At 39.6% G+C, this 14,680-nt stretch overlaps 1 protein-coding gene and 1 non-coding gene across 2 annotated transcripts in view; one reads left to right on the top strand and one right to left on the bottom strand.

Moving 5' to 3' along the window:
• Nucleotides 1–30, bottom strand: part of Trnas-gga (transfer RNA serine (anticodon GGA)) — a 73-nt gene extending 43 nt beyond the window's left edge. The window contains exon 1 of the tRNA in view: nucleotides 1–30. This exon is cut by the window's left edge and continues 43 nt beyond it. This is a non-coding gene — a tRNA (tRNA-Ser).
• Nucleotides 1–13,374, top strand: part of LOC138060148 (ubiquitin carboxyl-terminal hydrolase 22-like) — an 18,404-nt gene extending 5,030 nt beyond the window's left edge. The window contains exons 5-16 of the mRNA XM_068905866.1: nucleotides 2,290–2,456; nucleotides 2,944–3,091; nucleotides 3,456–3,570; nucleotides 4,466–4,596; nucleotides 5,659–5,746; nucleotides 6,144–6,210; nucleotides 6,363–6,422; nucleotides 6,856–6,944; nucleotides 8,382–8,438; nucleotides 9,952–10,033; nucleotides 10,515–10,579; nucleotides 11,699–13,374. Of these exons, the coding sequence (XP_068761967.1) occupies nucleotides 2,290–2,456; nucleotides 2,944–3,091; nucleotides 3,456–3,570; nucleotides 4,466–4,596; nucleotides 5,659–5,746; nucleotides 6,144–6,210; nucleotides 6,363–6,422; nucleotides 6,856–6,944; nucleotides 8,382–8,438; nucleotides 9,952–10,033; nucleotides 10,515–10,579; nucleotides 11,699–11,741 (1,112 nt within the window). The 3' untranslated portion in view covers nucleotides 11,742–13,374. The remainder of the gene's footprint in view (nucleotides 1–2,289; nucleotides 2,457–2,943; nucleotides 3,092–3,455; nucleotides 3,571–4,465; nucleotides 4,597–5,658; nucleotides 5,747–6,143; nucleotides 6,211–6,362; nucleotides 6,423–6,855; nucleotides 6,945–8,381; nucleotides 8,439–9,951; nucleotides 10,034–10,514; nucleotides 10,580–11,698) is intronic.
• The last annotated feature ends 1,306 nt before the right edge of the window (nucleotides 13,375–14,680 follow it).

Genomic DNA, 14,680 nt, shown 5'->3' with positions numbered 1-14,680 from the left:
CGACGCTCTAACCAACTGAGCTATGAAGCCACTGATGTTTGGAGCTGCAGGCTGCATTGTAGAGCAGCAAGAATTATTTTTAAACTTCTCGGAGACATGGCATCAAGTATGATATATCGCTGAGTGATTCACTATTCGTTTTTACTATAAACTAGCTGTCTTCAAATGTATGCATAAGGCTTATAATAAAAAGCTGCCTGGCACCCTTAGTAACTGTATTGCGAAGAAACTTGATCTTTCATGCTCAATTAGAGCATGTGACTACTGGTGCCTGGTTTTAATGCACGTTTTTTGGACTTGCAAATACAATGACCTTGTTGATACAAGCCACTACAACCTTGCCGAAAAGCTCCAAACTCCAGATCTCTTTGAGGCTGTTAAATTTAATGTTTAAGGGCCCACAGACGGATTTTTCGCGCGTTGCTATGGAAGTGAAATGTTACTTCCGGTAACTGACGGCATCATATAATGACCTGACAAGAAAACCCACTCACAAGCAAAAGTCACCGCACAAACTGTTGTTTCCATCGAAGGTTTTTCCTCGCCCTTCCTCGCGCTCGTACTCAGATCAACTGCGCATGGGTAAACGAACTGACTTCCGGTTTGAGAAAAAAGCTAAATTTCCGGCGGTTTTATATTGAATTATTATTTTTTTTACGTGGCACGTTTCACCCCCAAATACAGAATATAGCTAAGCATTGATTTTTTAAAATCATCTTTTTTGAAAAAGTTATGGGTATTTCAGTATCGTTTATGTCTTTAAAAAGAACATTTTTCAAAATAAAAAGAAAACCATGCTTGGCTGGATGCAAAAACGAATACAAATTATCAAACCATCGATTAAATACACAAATTGCGTAGCACGGAGACAAATTTAGAGTTTTCTTTTATTGGTCACGTGACCATGGGCGTGGTATGATGACGTCATATTTAGGGTCATTGGCTTACAAAAGTTGGAAACTGACCAAAATAATGCCAAATTCTCTCAAATTACTTAACCATTACATCCTTAGCAACGCACCCCCAAAAATACATCAGTGGGCCCTTAATGTATTTTGAATAAATTTGAATTTGTTTTAATGTCACATTGATAGCATTTCAATATGTCTTTAAATTGTATTTTAATAATTTGTACCTGTATTGTATTGTTCTGCATTTTAATTTTATTAACATAAAATAATAATTATAATTAATGTGTTGTACACAATCCCAGAAGCTTTCAGCCTTCATACACCTTGTGTATAAATGAAGGCTACCTACCTATCTCCAAAATCCTCTGGCTTTGAGATTGATAAGTCAGTTGGCACATGACATTCATATTCTCATTAAATATCTAAAGCTCCTGAGGCTGCTGGGAGCAGAGGTGGCCCATTGGTGAGAGCACTTGCCACTTGGTGCCACAATGTTGGTTGAGTTTGTTGGTTCTCTTTTCTCCTCCAAGAGATTTTTCTCTGCATACTCTGATTTTCCCATCTACTCAAACACCAACCTACGATTTGATTTCTGGACGGTGTCCCCAATCAGTGCTCCAGTGCTAAATATTATTATTACTATTATTATTGTTGGATATAATGTTGACTTTACAGTTTTGTTCATCTCCTCGCTGAGTAACTGCTTTGACCACGCTTAAGGATCTGATAGAAGTCCTCTTCCAAACTCAACCATTTTGAGTACCACAATAAAGGACTTTGGTCAATACAATACGATACATGCTTAACTGACCACTCCCCATAGGGGCTTTTCAGGGCCAATGAATGAAACTCTAGGGCAGAACAACAAGTCAAAAACTCTTAAGAATCCCAACTGGCTGGAGGCAAACCTGTTGGCTATTTACAATTGCAGCTTGAACCAGTGCTGAAGTTGAACCAGTGACTGCCAGGATCAAATTCAACTTGTGGTCAGAATGCATCTGGAACCTGGGATCCCTGGATCTCTAGGCAAAGCACCCTAACCACCTGACTCCGCTCCCTCCCTTCCATTTTGTTGCCCAACATGTGCTTCATATGTGCCTGGGATTTTCACTCAAACCCTTGTAAAAGACAATAGTGACACCGCTTACATTGATTAGCCCAGACATCAACTTCAAAATTTATTGAAACCCCTGCCTGGGATTCTCCATGGGTAGTGGCTTCATCCATCAAAACTATTTAAATTATTTTCACCATCATTTCTCCTCTGATAATGCGCAAAGGAAATTTATTATTTTCCCCATTATTTTTTATTACCTATGTGGACCAAGCCATTTTGCCAGGACAACTAAATGCTTGATGTTTATCTCTTCAATTTCAGGACTTAGAGGTCTAACAAATCTAGGAAATACATGTTTCATGAACTGTATAGTTCAGGCTTTGACTCATACCCCATTACTGAGGGATTATTTCTTGTCTGATCAACATGTTTGTAATGGTGATAAGGATCAGTGCATTGTGTGTGAAGTTGGTTCTGTCTTCCAAGAGGTAAGTAAATAAATAAATAAATAAATGCTGCAGCTCTTGTTTCCCTTAACTCACTGACCCTTCAGGCATCCTAGGATGCCAACAGTTATTGAGTAAAATCGTCTGGTATTAGACAGTAAAATTTGTCAAGTCTCACTTCCAGGAGTCCAATTTGGGTTAAAGTTAACAAGGCATGTCCTTTCTGGTACCCATTTTATAGCCATAATTATTTCCATGTTCGTGTGGTTGTGGTTGAAATAAGATTTACTCAACTAAGTAAATCACATCTTCTCCTTTCCTGTACCAGCTTACGCTCAAACTATTAGCAATCATTATAGACATTGTCATCATTGTCGTCGCTATTGTCATGTTTATTACTGTCATTATTTACCATTCCCTACCCCATTGTAACCATAGTGGATCTTGTCATTCGTTTGTCTGTTTAAGTGAACCTATTGATACATTGTAGTTGATATGCTGGTGCATACTGGCCATTTTTCTCTTCCAGTTTTATTCTGGGCAAAAGATTCCGCATACTCCATTTAAGCTTCTTCATCTTGTCTGGACTCATGCTCGGCATTTAGCTGGGTATGAACAACAAGATGCTCACGAGTTCTTTATTGCTGCTCTTGATGTGCTTCATCAGTATTGTAAAGGTGTGTAGCAACAAAATAAAATTATTTGTAAAAGAAATTTCATGATCTCAAGTACAATAAATTGGGAATGAACAGGTACAAGTGATGTTTTGCACATGACTATGTGTTCCAAATCGTATGGGAAGATTGTGCAATTTCCTGTACTTCTTACAATATTTTGTGCAACATGTAAGTTGCCATGGCAACTGAATTCGGACTCCACAGAGTGCGAGCTGAGATCAATATTGTACTGGTCCAGTCCGATCAAAATGAAGAACTCGTAACAGTACACACAGTTCCAGTTAAAGACTATGGGATACTAAATGGGATACTAAATGGGATACTAAATGTCCTCTTTGATGGAAGTAACAAATTTCTTTTTCAGAGGATGCACCAAACAAGGACATTCTTGTCCCCAACAACCCTAACAGATGTAACTGTATAATTGATAGAATATTTACTGGTGGCCTGCAATCAGATGTTACTTGTCAAGCATGCAAGTGAGTGTTATTTAACAATTAGACCTGTAGCCCGCAAGGGCTACGGGTCAATAGCCCATGAGGCGAAGCCGAATGGGCTATTGACCCGTGGCCCTTGAGGGCGAAGGGTCTAATTGTTTTAGTATCACCCAACTAGCCAGACAGAAAAGGCAATAATAAAGTTAGCAAATGCAAGTTAAAGAAATATTTATTTGGGAATAAAACGAAAGAAAACGTCATGGTTTTCGCTACTCGAGGACTATTACTAATAGTCCTCCACTAGCGTAGCCAATCAAAATGCAGGATTTGCATTAGTCCACTAGTTGGGTGATACTAATTCTTCAATAGTGAATCTTCAATATATCATTCTTATGACATTAATCCAGGCGTTATATTAGTGCAGTGTCATTTTTTTGTGGGATGAATAATGTTTCTCAGATAACACAATGATCCCTTAGGATTCCTTAGGATATTTTGCATAGTTACAAAATTAAATATCTACCACTGTTCACCAAAGTGGAGGTGATAATTGATCACTTTCATCAACATTGAGGTACAAACAAGACTAACTTTTATATCATTGTTGTTTTGGTAAATACCTTGTGGTGAAAATGATGGACTGGACCAAGTGCATTCTAGTATTTATAGTTAGTAGTCACTCAACAAACGACTTTTGATGCCTTACGTAATAAGGGATAAGGCCTGTTCATGGAAAATGCAACTGCCAACATAACCATAAGAGTGGCATAGATAAGAGCTGTTCAACTGCATTGAATGACATACCAAGTTCAAGCCCTGCAAATGAACGAAATGTTAAACTTATCAGAAGAGATGTCAGCATACCCAGAAAAAAGTCTTGCCACTCCTGTGTAGGGTGAAGGGTCACTATTGTCATACATTTCCTTGTGCATTGTAGATGTGTGTCAACAACTATTGATCCTTTTTGGGATATTTCTTTGGATCTTGGAAACATTGATCACAGCAATAGCAATGGTAGAAGCAGTTCTGGTGCTTCAGCTGCATCAACACCAGAAACTGTAAATCCTGGTTAGTAATAATAACAAAAACAAATAATAGTAATTTATTTTCAAACAAAATGAGATATGAAATGAATCATATATTAAAATGTGGATATGAAATCAAGTGAAGCTATGATCCTCACAATTTTAGCAATTGTGTAGAGAAGCCTGAAAAGTTCAGGACTTCAATGGTTTGAATCTGTGACCAGCTCCCAACATCAGTGGCTTCATAGCTCAGTTGGTTAGAGCCTCACTCCGGTATCTTGAGGTTATGGGTTCAAACCAGTTGAAGTCCTGAATTTTTCAGGCGCTATGCAATTGCTCAAATTGCATTCATAACCGCGAGGATCAAAGCTTCACATAATTTATTTTCAGTTTAGAAAGTGAGGATTGAAGTCTTAGATTCGAGAAGTGATGAATCCAAACCTAGATTGAGAGGGAGGGGACCAGCTCTCAGTTTCTTGGTTTACGTTAATGTCAGTGCAATGAGGGCCTGAAGGCTTTGCTCTGCCAACGTTAGGATGGCAATGATGGGTGAAAATTTACACTGAAGTATAATTTCAAGTGCAAGAATAGATTTTTAAGGTGTAATGGCATGCACCCGTGGGAAAGATAGGAAACTACTGGCTCGGCAACAAGCAAGAGAATTCAAACCTGTGACCTCTGTAACACTTGTTGGATGCTCTTCCCGTTGAGGTACTAGAACTCCGGGGATGGTGGGGAGGGGGTCTAGCTCAATTATCTAGGTCCAGAATGGACATTTGTTTCTCTGGTGTGCGGGCTGTACAAAGTTATGCGCCTATAAATTTTCAAATGCAACATAAGCAGGTGGGCTCCTTGGTTCAATTTCAAGCAACACTTTTGATTTTCAGTGCCATCAATCTCTATAGCAAACCAGGGCACATTTCAATCCACTTGTCAGTTTCTTTTTTGGACAGTGGGCTGTTACAGGAAATGTGATTGGCTGTAATATAAATCAAGGCAGTTGTTATGAAATTGAACTTCAGAGTCCACATGTTTTGTGAATGGCAGAGTTATTTTGGTTAGGAAGATTCTCTCTGCTCAGTGGATTTGTTTTTGTTGTGCACAGATGAAAGTGGCCAGTCACGGCCAACAGAGGACAGCAGTCATCACGACGAAAGCTTTGTTCCTAAATCACTCGTAGATTGTTTAAGAAGGTACATACAGAACTCCAATCTGTTTTTTCATTACACTATGGAACAAAAAAAAAGAAAGTATGGACTTATGGTATAAATTTCGGATTTTCGTTTCACTTAGGATGTTCTGGGCAAAATGCCATCATATGTAACCGTGAAGGTCTCCTTTAGCGTTGCACACGAAGAAATATAAATATGTAACTGTATTTAATGTTTTTAATATGGTCTCTTCTTGGGGTCAAAAAAGCCTGGGCCAAGCCCAAATTGGTCTCTTTTGGGGGTTGAATTAAACATTTCCGACTAGCATCTCCACCCCTTTCATATGCAATGTCCCCGGAAAGGTGATGGGGTGGTGGTAGTTTGTTGTTGTTACTGTTAGATGACTGGTGATTGTGTACTTTTTCCTCTTTTGCTGAAGATTTACAAGGCCCGAGAGACTTGGAAGTGAAGCGAAGATAAAGTGTAGTCAATGTCAAACTTATCAGGTTAGTGCGGGACAGTTTCTGATCTGCCTTTCTCATTATGGTAGAAGGCTATAAAGCGGAATTAGGATATTCGTAACGCAACGCTCCTTCGCAGCGTTGCGTGACGACGCAACTAATGGTCTTCTAAAGTGTGCATATTTCCTTTCACATAGGAATCTACCAAGCAATTAACAATGAAGAAAGTGCCTATTGTAGTATGCTTTCATTTCAAGGTAAGTCGCGTCGATGAACTCAAATGATCTTAAATGAGTTGTCATTTTTCTGCTCTTTGTGTGCTTGAGCTAAGCATCTCCACATTTTGGGCGGAAAAGACATTATTCTCGTTGCAAAGATATCGTTAACGAAAACTACTTAGTTACTCGTACAAACTTGAAACTTTTTAACTTAAGCTCTTTTTGTTAGTTTATTTTAGGACTTCGCTTTTATGTCTATGCTTTTTTTTTAACCTTGCGGGAACTTCTGGTGGATCTAAGAACTAGGCGTTAAAGATAGAAAAATTCCGCGCGCTTAGCAAGTTCGAAAATTGCGCGCTTTAGCATGGATACAGTAAGCAATACGATGTATAAGCTTCCCAAAAGGAAATATTTCTTTCCAATTGGAATTGTTAGTGAAGTAACAGTGGCTAATTCGCTTGTTTCCTCCTAGCGTTTCGAGCATTCAAAGAAATCAAAGAAAATATCAACGTACATTCCTTTTCCTCAGCAATTAGATATGGCCCCTTTCATGGCATCAAGGTAGGGAACATTCTGAAACAAGTCTTGAACTTCTTTGTTGGGAAATAGTCCCATGCTTTTTGTTGTGATCAAGGATCTTTTAGCTGAAACGAATGAATTGGCCTCATCGGAAAAGAGCCGGAGACAGAACACTAATTCTTCGCGCGGAGTATCATTTTCTTTTCGCTACCAAGCTGTTAGCGTCAATCACAAGTCGTCTTCTTATTGGGGAGCCCACCCTAGCATGGCTTCGCTCGCCAAGTTTTGTTTTACCAAAACTGCATCCTAACTTGTTGCCTTTTGACGCTGCAAGAACGGCCTCAACCCCAATACTTATTTGTCAGACTCCAGTCCCACGAATGCGCTTGCACTCACACGCCCACGCCCACAAACGCGAACGCGCACGCGCCCACGCACACGAACACGCACACGCACACGTACAAACGACTTGGGAGTCGATAGGCTGCTCAACGGCTACAATTTCGTGGAATGACGTATTCACTTTGACGCCACGTCGGCCTTGTTGGCAGAGAAAACGAAGGGAGGGCGTCGTATTGGGGAAGAAAAATATTCTGCCAGGGATTGAGTGGCATTTGTTTAGAAGGGCTGCAAAGTCTGTCCTAATGAACGATGCGTTAGCCATTTTATTCATCTAATGTAATTATTAGGACAGAACGAATTGTATGAGACGATAAGCTGTCGGTATGAACTTTGACAAACATTGATTCCATGGAGATTCAGAGTGCCAGATTGGAAAATATAATGAATTTATTCGTGGTCATGTTCCACTGATGGCAAAGGCTCCTCCATATCCTACATAAACTACTAAGACCCCTGAATTTCTTGAGTTCGTCGAGACATAAAATCCAGCAGGTGTCCTTCTTTATGCTCAAAGACAGTCGTAAACCTATTCCCTACCAACGTTTGTGCCAGACGAATTATTTCTTACTTATCATATGGTAAGCAATTCTCAGGCTAAACGGTCCGTTTCCGTATTTTTTCTCTCTTCCGGGGAATTTTAGTTTAGCGAAACAAAAAGAGTTTTAAAAAGCGAAATTAATTCTTTTCCATTACAATAGCACAATTATAGCAAGCGGAATTTAGTTTTACATGCGAAACTTCGCTGATGGAAGACTAAGATTGCGAACATTCACCAAGTGGAGAAGTGTCCGGTCGCTCAAAGAAACAATACCATATAATAAACAACTTACCAACCTCACTTGCTCGGGACCGCACTGGGGAATAGTGCCCCTCGGTCGTTTTTACGCACCGTGCGCAGCAAGGTCCGTACTGCCACGACCTCGGGTCACTATTTTCCAGTACGGTCCTCGCGCTGAGTTAGTGAGAGGTAAATAAAAGCGCCCGACATCCTTGATTTTGTGTCTTTTAAAGAGTTCTTCACAGCGAATTCTTTTTGGTGGTGTTGAAGAGTGAGAATTGATTCTTTTTTTTGTTCAGATTGAATGGAAGTACTCACAGCGATCACAACCAGTCTGGTCTCTCCTGCGATTCAAAGTGAGTTTTCGTAAGTTTGCGTTACAAAAGTGGTTTAACTTTTAAGCCGGATCCTTGAGGGCAAAATTTTTTGCCTTTGGGTTGATTTCAAATTTTCAAGCCAGGGTTCGGGCGTTCTCCTTCCAGTTTGTTAAAAGTGTCTTCAGTAACTGCGAATGGAGCAGCTAAACGCTAAGGTGTTTTTTGTCCCTTGCACGCGGATCTTCCAACCGAAGCAAGTGTACGTGGTGCTAGAACTTCCTTACGAAAATAATACCTAATCATCCACGAATACTAACAGAATGATCTTCTAGAGGCGCACTTACTCCTTTGAGTATGATAACTAAATACAGAAATCATCTGGCGCTGAGAGGATCCACTTTACTCTAGGAAATTCCTATTGGTAGGATATTCAGTCCAGACCCCCGGGAGGAGGGGGGCAAGGGACTTTGCATATGACGGGAGGGGATGCTCGTCAGAAACTTGGAATTAAACCGCTAAAGGAGACCAATCTGGAGACCATATTCAAAACATATTAAATGAGTTTTTATATTTCTTCGCCTTGACGGCTACATATGATGTCGTTTTGCCCTGTACACCCTTGGTGAGACCAAAATCCGAAATTTATACCCCTATAAGCGAGACGACGAGCCTCCCCGCCCCTTTCATATGTGATTTCCCCTCCCCCCTTCCCTTGGCTCCTCACCCATGTGAAATTGTCTCAAGGAAAATCGATCAAGTGAGGAAACATATTGTAACTTTTTGCCCGCAGAGGAAGCGAATTATGACAATTTCGTGCATGCTGCATAATTGTCTCGTAATTTATTACTGAAACACAAGTTGCGTGGAAATTTTTTTCCTGTGCCATTTTCTATGATTGACCTCATCATTTTTTTGCAGTAAGAATTAGCAGAAGTAAGTCCGATTCAACGCCACTCGCAACGCTTAAAAAAGATTCATTCGGCATTGTGTGGAGTATCAGGAGTTAAGGACGGTGTCTAGTATTGTTATTGCGCATACGTTCTGCGCATCTCGAGATACTCGGATTTCCTATGGGTGGTGCTTATTAATACAGGGATATTTTTGAGGCTATGGAAACACGGAAAACGTCCTCTGTTGCTTAAATATATATAAACAACAACAAAGTTGATAAAAATATAAAAATCTACTTAGTAATATTGTGAATAGCACGCTTACAAGAAATAAGAGATTCAGAAGTTCTTATGTATCAGGCAGCGTATTCCATACTTGAGGAGCAGTATATCTGAACGATTGTAATCCATAGGAGGTTGTAGTAACTGGTGACGGATCATCCTTCGGTGACGAACTTAGGCAGAAAGCGATAGTTCGTCTTATAATTTGTCTGTGTATAATTACTTGTGGGCAAACAGCCCGATTATCCGTTCAGATGAGCTATCTGGATAGTTCTTTTATCAATTTCGTCCCAGGTGGTTGATCCTTCACCAGTATAAATCGACCAAAGAAACGTAAACAACTTGCGTTTTACTAATTGTCAGGTTGAATGTTGCTTCAGGTACTCGTTATTTGCCGTTGTGAATCACAGCGGTACCTTAGAAGTTGGTCATTACACATGTTTCATCCGTCAACAACAGCAGGTTTGTGACTTCGGCATATCTTGTCTTCATCTGACTACGTTTTTCATTTTTTTCTAGAATAAGTGGTATTCTACGACTACCATGGACTGAGAATGCATGTCGGAGCGTTCAGCATTTCATTTTGGATTCACATTGTGCCAACATTTTAGTTTCAATGAATGCTAGCCAAAGTTGTTGGTACGATGAACCGCGCGTCAAACACATATTGGTCAACATTGAGCAACGTTTAGCCGGGACAAAAAGTAGTCGCCCAGTGACGCCATCACCCTAGCTTAGGCAGATTTTGACCTGCAAAAAAATATGATCTAACTGATATTTCCTTCTGAATTCTTGTAAGAGCCAATTTGTTTTTTATTTTGGCCTCGTAGAAGAAAAGGAATTTTGGCGATGAAATTTAATCTTTTGATCGACGTCACTGGGTCAATCCCATCTCTTCGCCTTTCAATTAATTGTTAACATTTCTGATCGTTTTGTTCTTCAGTGGTACAAATGCGATGACGCATGGATAACTAAAGCTACCCTGGATGATGTTCTTCAAAGTGAAGGGTAGGCTTAAAATTTGATTCTACTTTGAAATAGTTTAGGTTTTCTAACTCGCTTTTATCTCTCGAGAGTTTACAACATTGGGATCTCCGTACCCTGCCCCTTGCGATTAGTGTTTGAGACGCGGACGGCAACCGGAAGTGAGATGTTTTCCCTTTTAACTTGTCTTCACACAACCACGTTTACATTGCTAAGTATCTTTTCTCCATTAGAGATGATTAGTATAAACATTTGGGAGACACCACTGTCCTGGCACGTGAAATGTTCTCTTCCGGTTGCCGTCCGCGTCTCAAAAACGCGCGTGCCTTATCTCCCTAATAAGAACAAGGGTGGTGGGACGGGTGGAGTGGAGTGGAGTGGAGTGGAGTGTTCTCCTCAGAAACAAAATGGCTGAACGCTTCGCTTCTGTTTCTGAGGATGAATTATGTGAAAAATGTATAATAAAACAATTATTGAATTCGGTTTTCGCATGATACCATGAATTATCAAAACCTCGTGTCTGTGTTATCTGCCTCAGCCTTCGGCTTCGGCAGATAACACGGACCTCATCCAATAATTGTTTAATAATTGCTAAAAACAGGCAGTCAAAACTCGTACTCGTACTCGTTCTCGTTCTCGTCCCAGAATCTAAAGGTCCCTAAGGAAATCACGACGGCTAAGGCGACGAAAACGTCACTTTAAACCATTTGTTTGAGCTGTTCTAAGTTTCACGATGTTTTCATCTTGTCTAATATGGGCGAGGTGTGCTATAACCAGATTGGTACGTACGGAATTGAAGCAAAGAGAGAGAAACACTATTGTTTGTTCGCGTTGTGGTCAAAACCTAAAAATTGGTCATTAAGCTTTAGGGGTCTTAGGGATTTAGAATTCTGATTAGGTATTGTTTCACGATTTTTGTTCTACTGTTTTACGTCATGTGTGTCTTCTACACGAAGTAAAAGCCCTATTGTCTCACCTGTCAATTAGAAAATTCAAATGGTAACGAACATTCACAACTGAAGATGACATCAGTAGGAATGTCGAAACATGTCTTGTAAACTTAAGTGTTGTGCTGTGTTTTAGAGCGTGGCTCATCTGCTGTTCTCGCGTCCGTTCTAACATTCTATTTTGATCTTGTTACAGGTATCTTCTTTTCTATCACAAGAAAGTTCTTGAATATGAGTAGTACAAAGAAATCTTAAATATAGTGAAAGAAAGTAAACATTCTAGAAATAGAGGTTTAAAATGTCAAAAAATTTAGAAGCGCGCGAAATTGCGCTTGCGCCGAACAGCTGTTCGTTTGGGCTTTTCGATCGAATTGGTAGAAAAACGTCTTCGTTCACTTTGATTGGTTAGTTTTTTTGCCAATCACAAATGCGGAAACAAATTAAATTAATACTTACACATCATTGGTGAGTCGAAAACCACCATATGGTATTGATTAATTTATATGTGCCTTTAAGGCAAGAGAAAGTTTCTCACTATCGCGCAGCTACGCTCAAGCGCGACATAGCAATATTTTTTGCCAGTCGTGAATCAGGATATGGCTACAGTAGACCCCTTTCGACATATTAAAATTCAACTTGATAGTGAGGCTTAGAAGACGCAAACAAAAGGAATGAATAGACATGTTCGTTCAGTGTCTTTTGTGTCCTCTAGGCCTCGCTGCCAAGCTGAATTTTAATATATCAAAAGTGGTCTATTCAAACTACATTAAACTGGAATTTTCTATACTTCGTATCATCAATTTGGACACTTTGGTATGTTTGTCGATATTTTTTCCTAGACCGTACCGCTTTTTACCTTTTGCATTTATCGTACTTTTTTGAGAATCTATGAGCTGTTCTTTTTCGGATTTCCGGTGCAATATTCTGTCATAAATGGGTTTTTTTTTTACACTTAAAGCTCATTTACCGAATTTAACTCGAGAGATGCAAGTCCTTTACTATCTTTCAAAGCCAGGCTTTAAATAAAAGTGCAACAGTTTGACAAACCGGGGTAGTGAGGGGAGGTTCGACCGGGAAAGATTATATTTAAGAGCTAGTTTTTTTTTCTAACTGGTATTACAAAGTCCTCAATGGGTTAGGTCACACTCGGTCCTTCACTTTGGTAAAGGTCCTTTACTAAGGTCTACAAAGTCGGTTTACTAGACAAATTTTCAAATAAACGCATGATGCATGCATGATGCTTTCTCAGGACGGTTTATCATTCCCGTTATATCTTTGAGACAGTTCGCGCGCTCCACTGATTGGCGAAGTTGATGGGCTGTATTCTACAGAGTGGCCCGGTTTGACGACGAAAATATAAAATATTGTCTTAACTTCATTTTCTCGGGCCACGCTGTATGTTACAGCTAGTTGCTTTTTCCAATTCAGTTTATAGCATTCCGGCTATAAACTGAACTTAAAGAAACGCTGGCCGTCGATTTAGGTTATTAAGTGTTACGTCCTCGAGTTCTTCCTATCGTGTTAATTCTGAAAACCAGAGTTCATTTACCATAGTAAGGTTAAAACAAATGAGCTCACAGTAACATTGTTATTTATAGGAAACTTCACTTTAGTTTTGCAAAATGGCCTTAGTCAGTGTGACCTTCACCACAATGAAAGCTTCATAATTTAGTTTCGTACTTAATACAAAGCTGTTACTAAATCGGAGATAAATGCTGTTTCCTAGGAATATATACTACTATATTATTTATGCTCTCGCTGTGAAGCTATTCTAAAGTACACTGTCTTGAATTAATAGTCCTGACAATAAAAATGAAACCTCGAATTCCTAAAAGTCTTCAGAGTAACAATAAAAAAGAACATTGGTAAAAATGTCTGATATACTTTTGTCCTTGCATGCTCGTTTCGTACTTTTGGTAATCTACAATCACAGACACAATTCCTTGGAGCAGTTATGCAAACGCGTAATTATCAGTGGTTTCAGAATCCAAAACCAATGCCATATTTTAAAATTTTACTGCAACTTGTTGAGCGCAAAGGCTCAATCCAGTGGTTTTCTAAACCATGGCGTTTTCGGTAAACCCCGATAAGGACGGTGCCTACTAATTCAAACGTATTTTTGCGCGGTTTACTGACTATGCGGGAAAAGCAGATCTTAACAAGTGTTGTTGAAATCCAAAAAGAAAATTGAGGGTAACCGCGCATATTTCGAAGATAATTAATCAACTATTTGTAAAAAGCTTTAAAATACAAAGCAATGTATGGCGTTCTTTTCCAAATTCAAGCTTGATTATCTATGAAAAATGCGTGGTTACCCCCAATTTCCTTTTTGGATACCAAGAACACTTGTTGAGTTCTACTTTCTCCGCATAGTTTTGAACCGCGCAAAAATATCCCTGTATTAATAAGCGCTGCCGACAGGAAATCCGAGTATCTCGAGATGCGCAGAACGTATGCGCAATAACAATAGTATGCACTGTCCTTAAACAACCAATAGGAAGCTTATGCACACGACGTTTTTGACTCGCGGACGGCAACAACGAAAGCGAAAATTTCACATACCAGGACAGTAGCGTCTCCCAGATTTTGTAAACTAATTATCTCTAATGGACAAAAAGTACTTAGCAATATAAATGAAGACAAGTTAAAAGCGAAAACAGCTCACTTCCCGTTTCCCTTCCGCGTTTTCAACAACGTCGAGCTTCCCACACCACGCCACGAACTTTTCAGGAAATGTTTCTGGGGAAATTAAAAAGGGCAACTTCGGTAACGTTGAGTATTAGTCCTGGAGCTTAAAAGATGATAGCTAAGGAGAAATTATTTCTTAAGGTTTTCGAAAGGATAAATATTTTCTCTGTTTCCTCAGTACTCAATAGCTTTTATATGATGCGAATATCACTGCAAGTAATATCCCACGCTCAATATTCTGATTAACGTCGAGAGTACCAGCGTCAACTGAAAGGAAAGGAACTTTATTTGAGTGTCTTGTCGTTCTATCGCTGGAGCACTAATATAATTGGGGACACTGTAAATTGAAATTAACAATTAACGCAAATCAAGTCAAATGTTGGATTTTGAGGAGATGGGAAAGCAGGAGTACCCGAAGAAAATCCTCTCGGTGCGGAGTAGAGAACCGAAAAAACTCAACCCACATATGACGCCGAGTCTGGAAATAGAA

The sequence above is a fragment of the Montipora capricornis genome, chromosome 8, assembly GCF_036669925.1.
Source record: "Montipora capricornis isolate CH-2021 chromosome 8, ASM3666992v2, whole genome shotgun sequence".
In the NCBI taxonomy this organism is placed as follows: domain Eukaryota; kingdom Metazoa; phylum Cnidaria; class Anthozoa; order Scleractinia; family Acroporidae; genus Montipora; species Montipora capricornis.
This window is presented reverse-complemented; position numbering and strand designations above follow the sequence as displayed.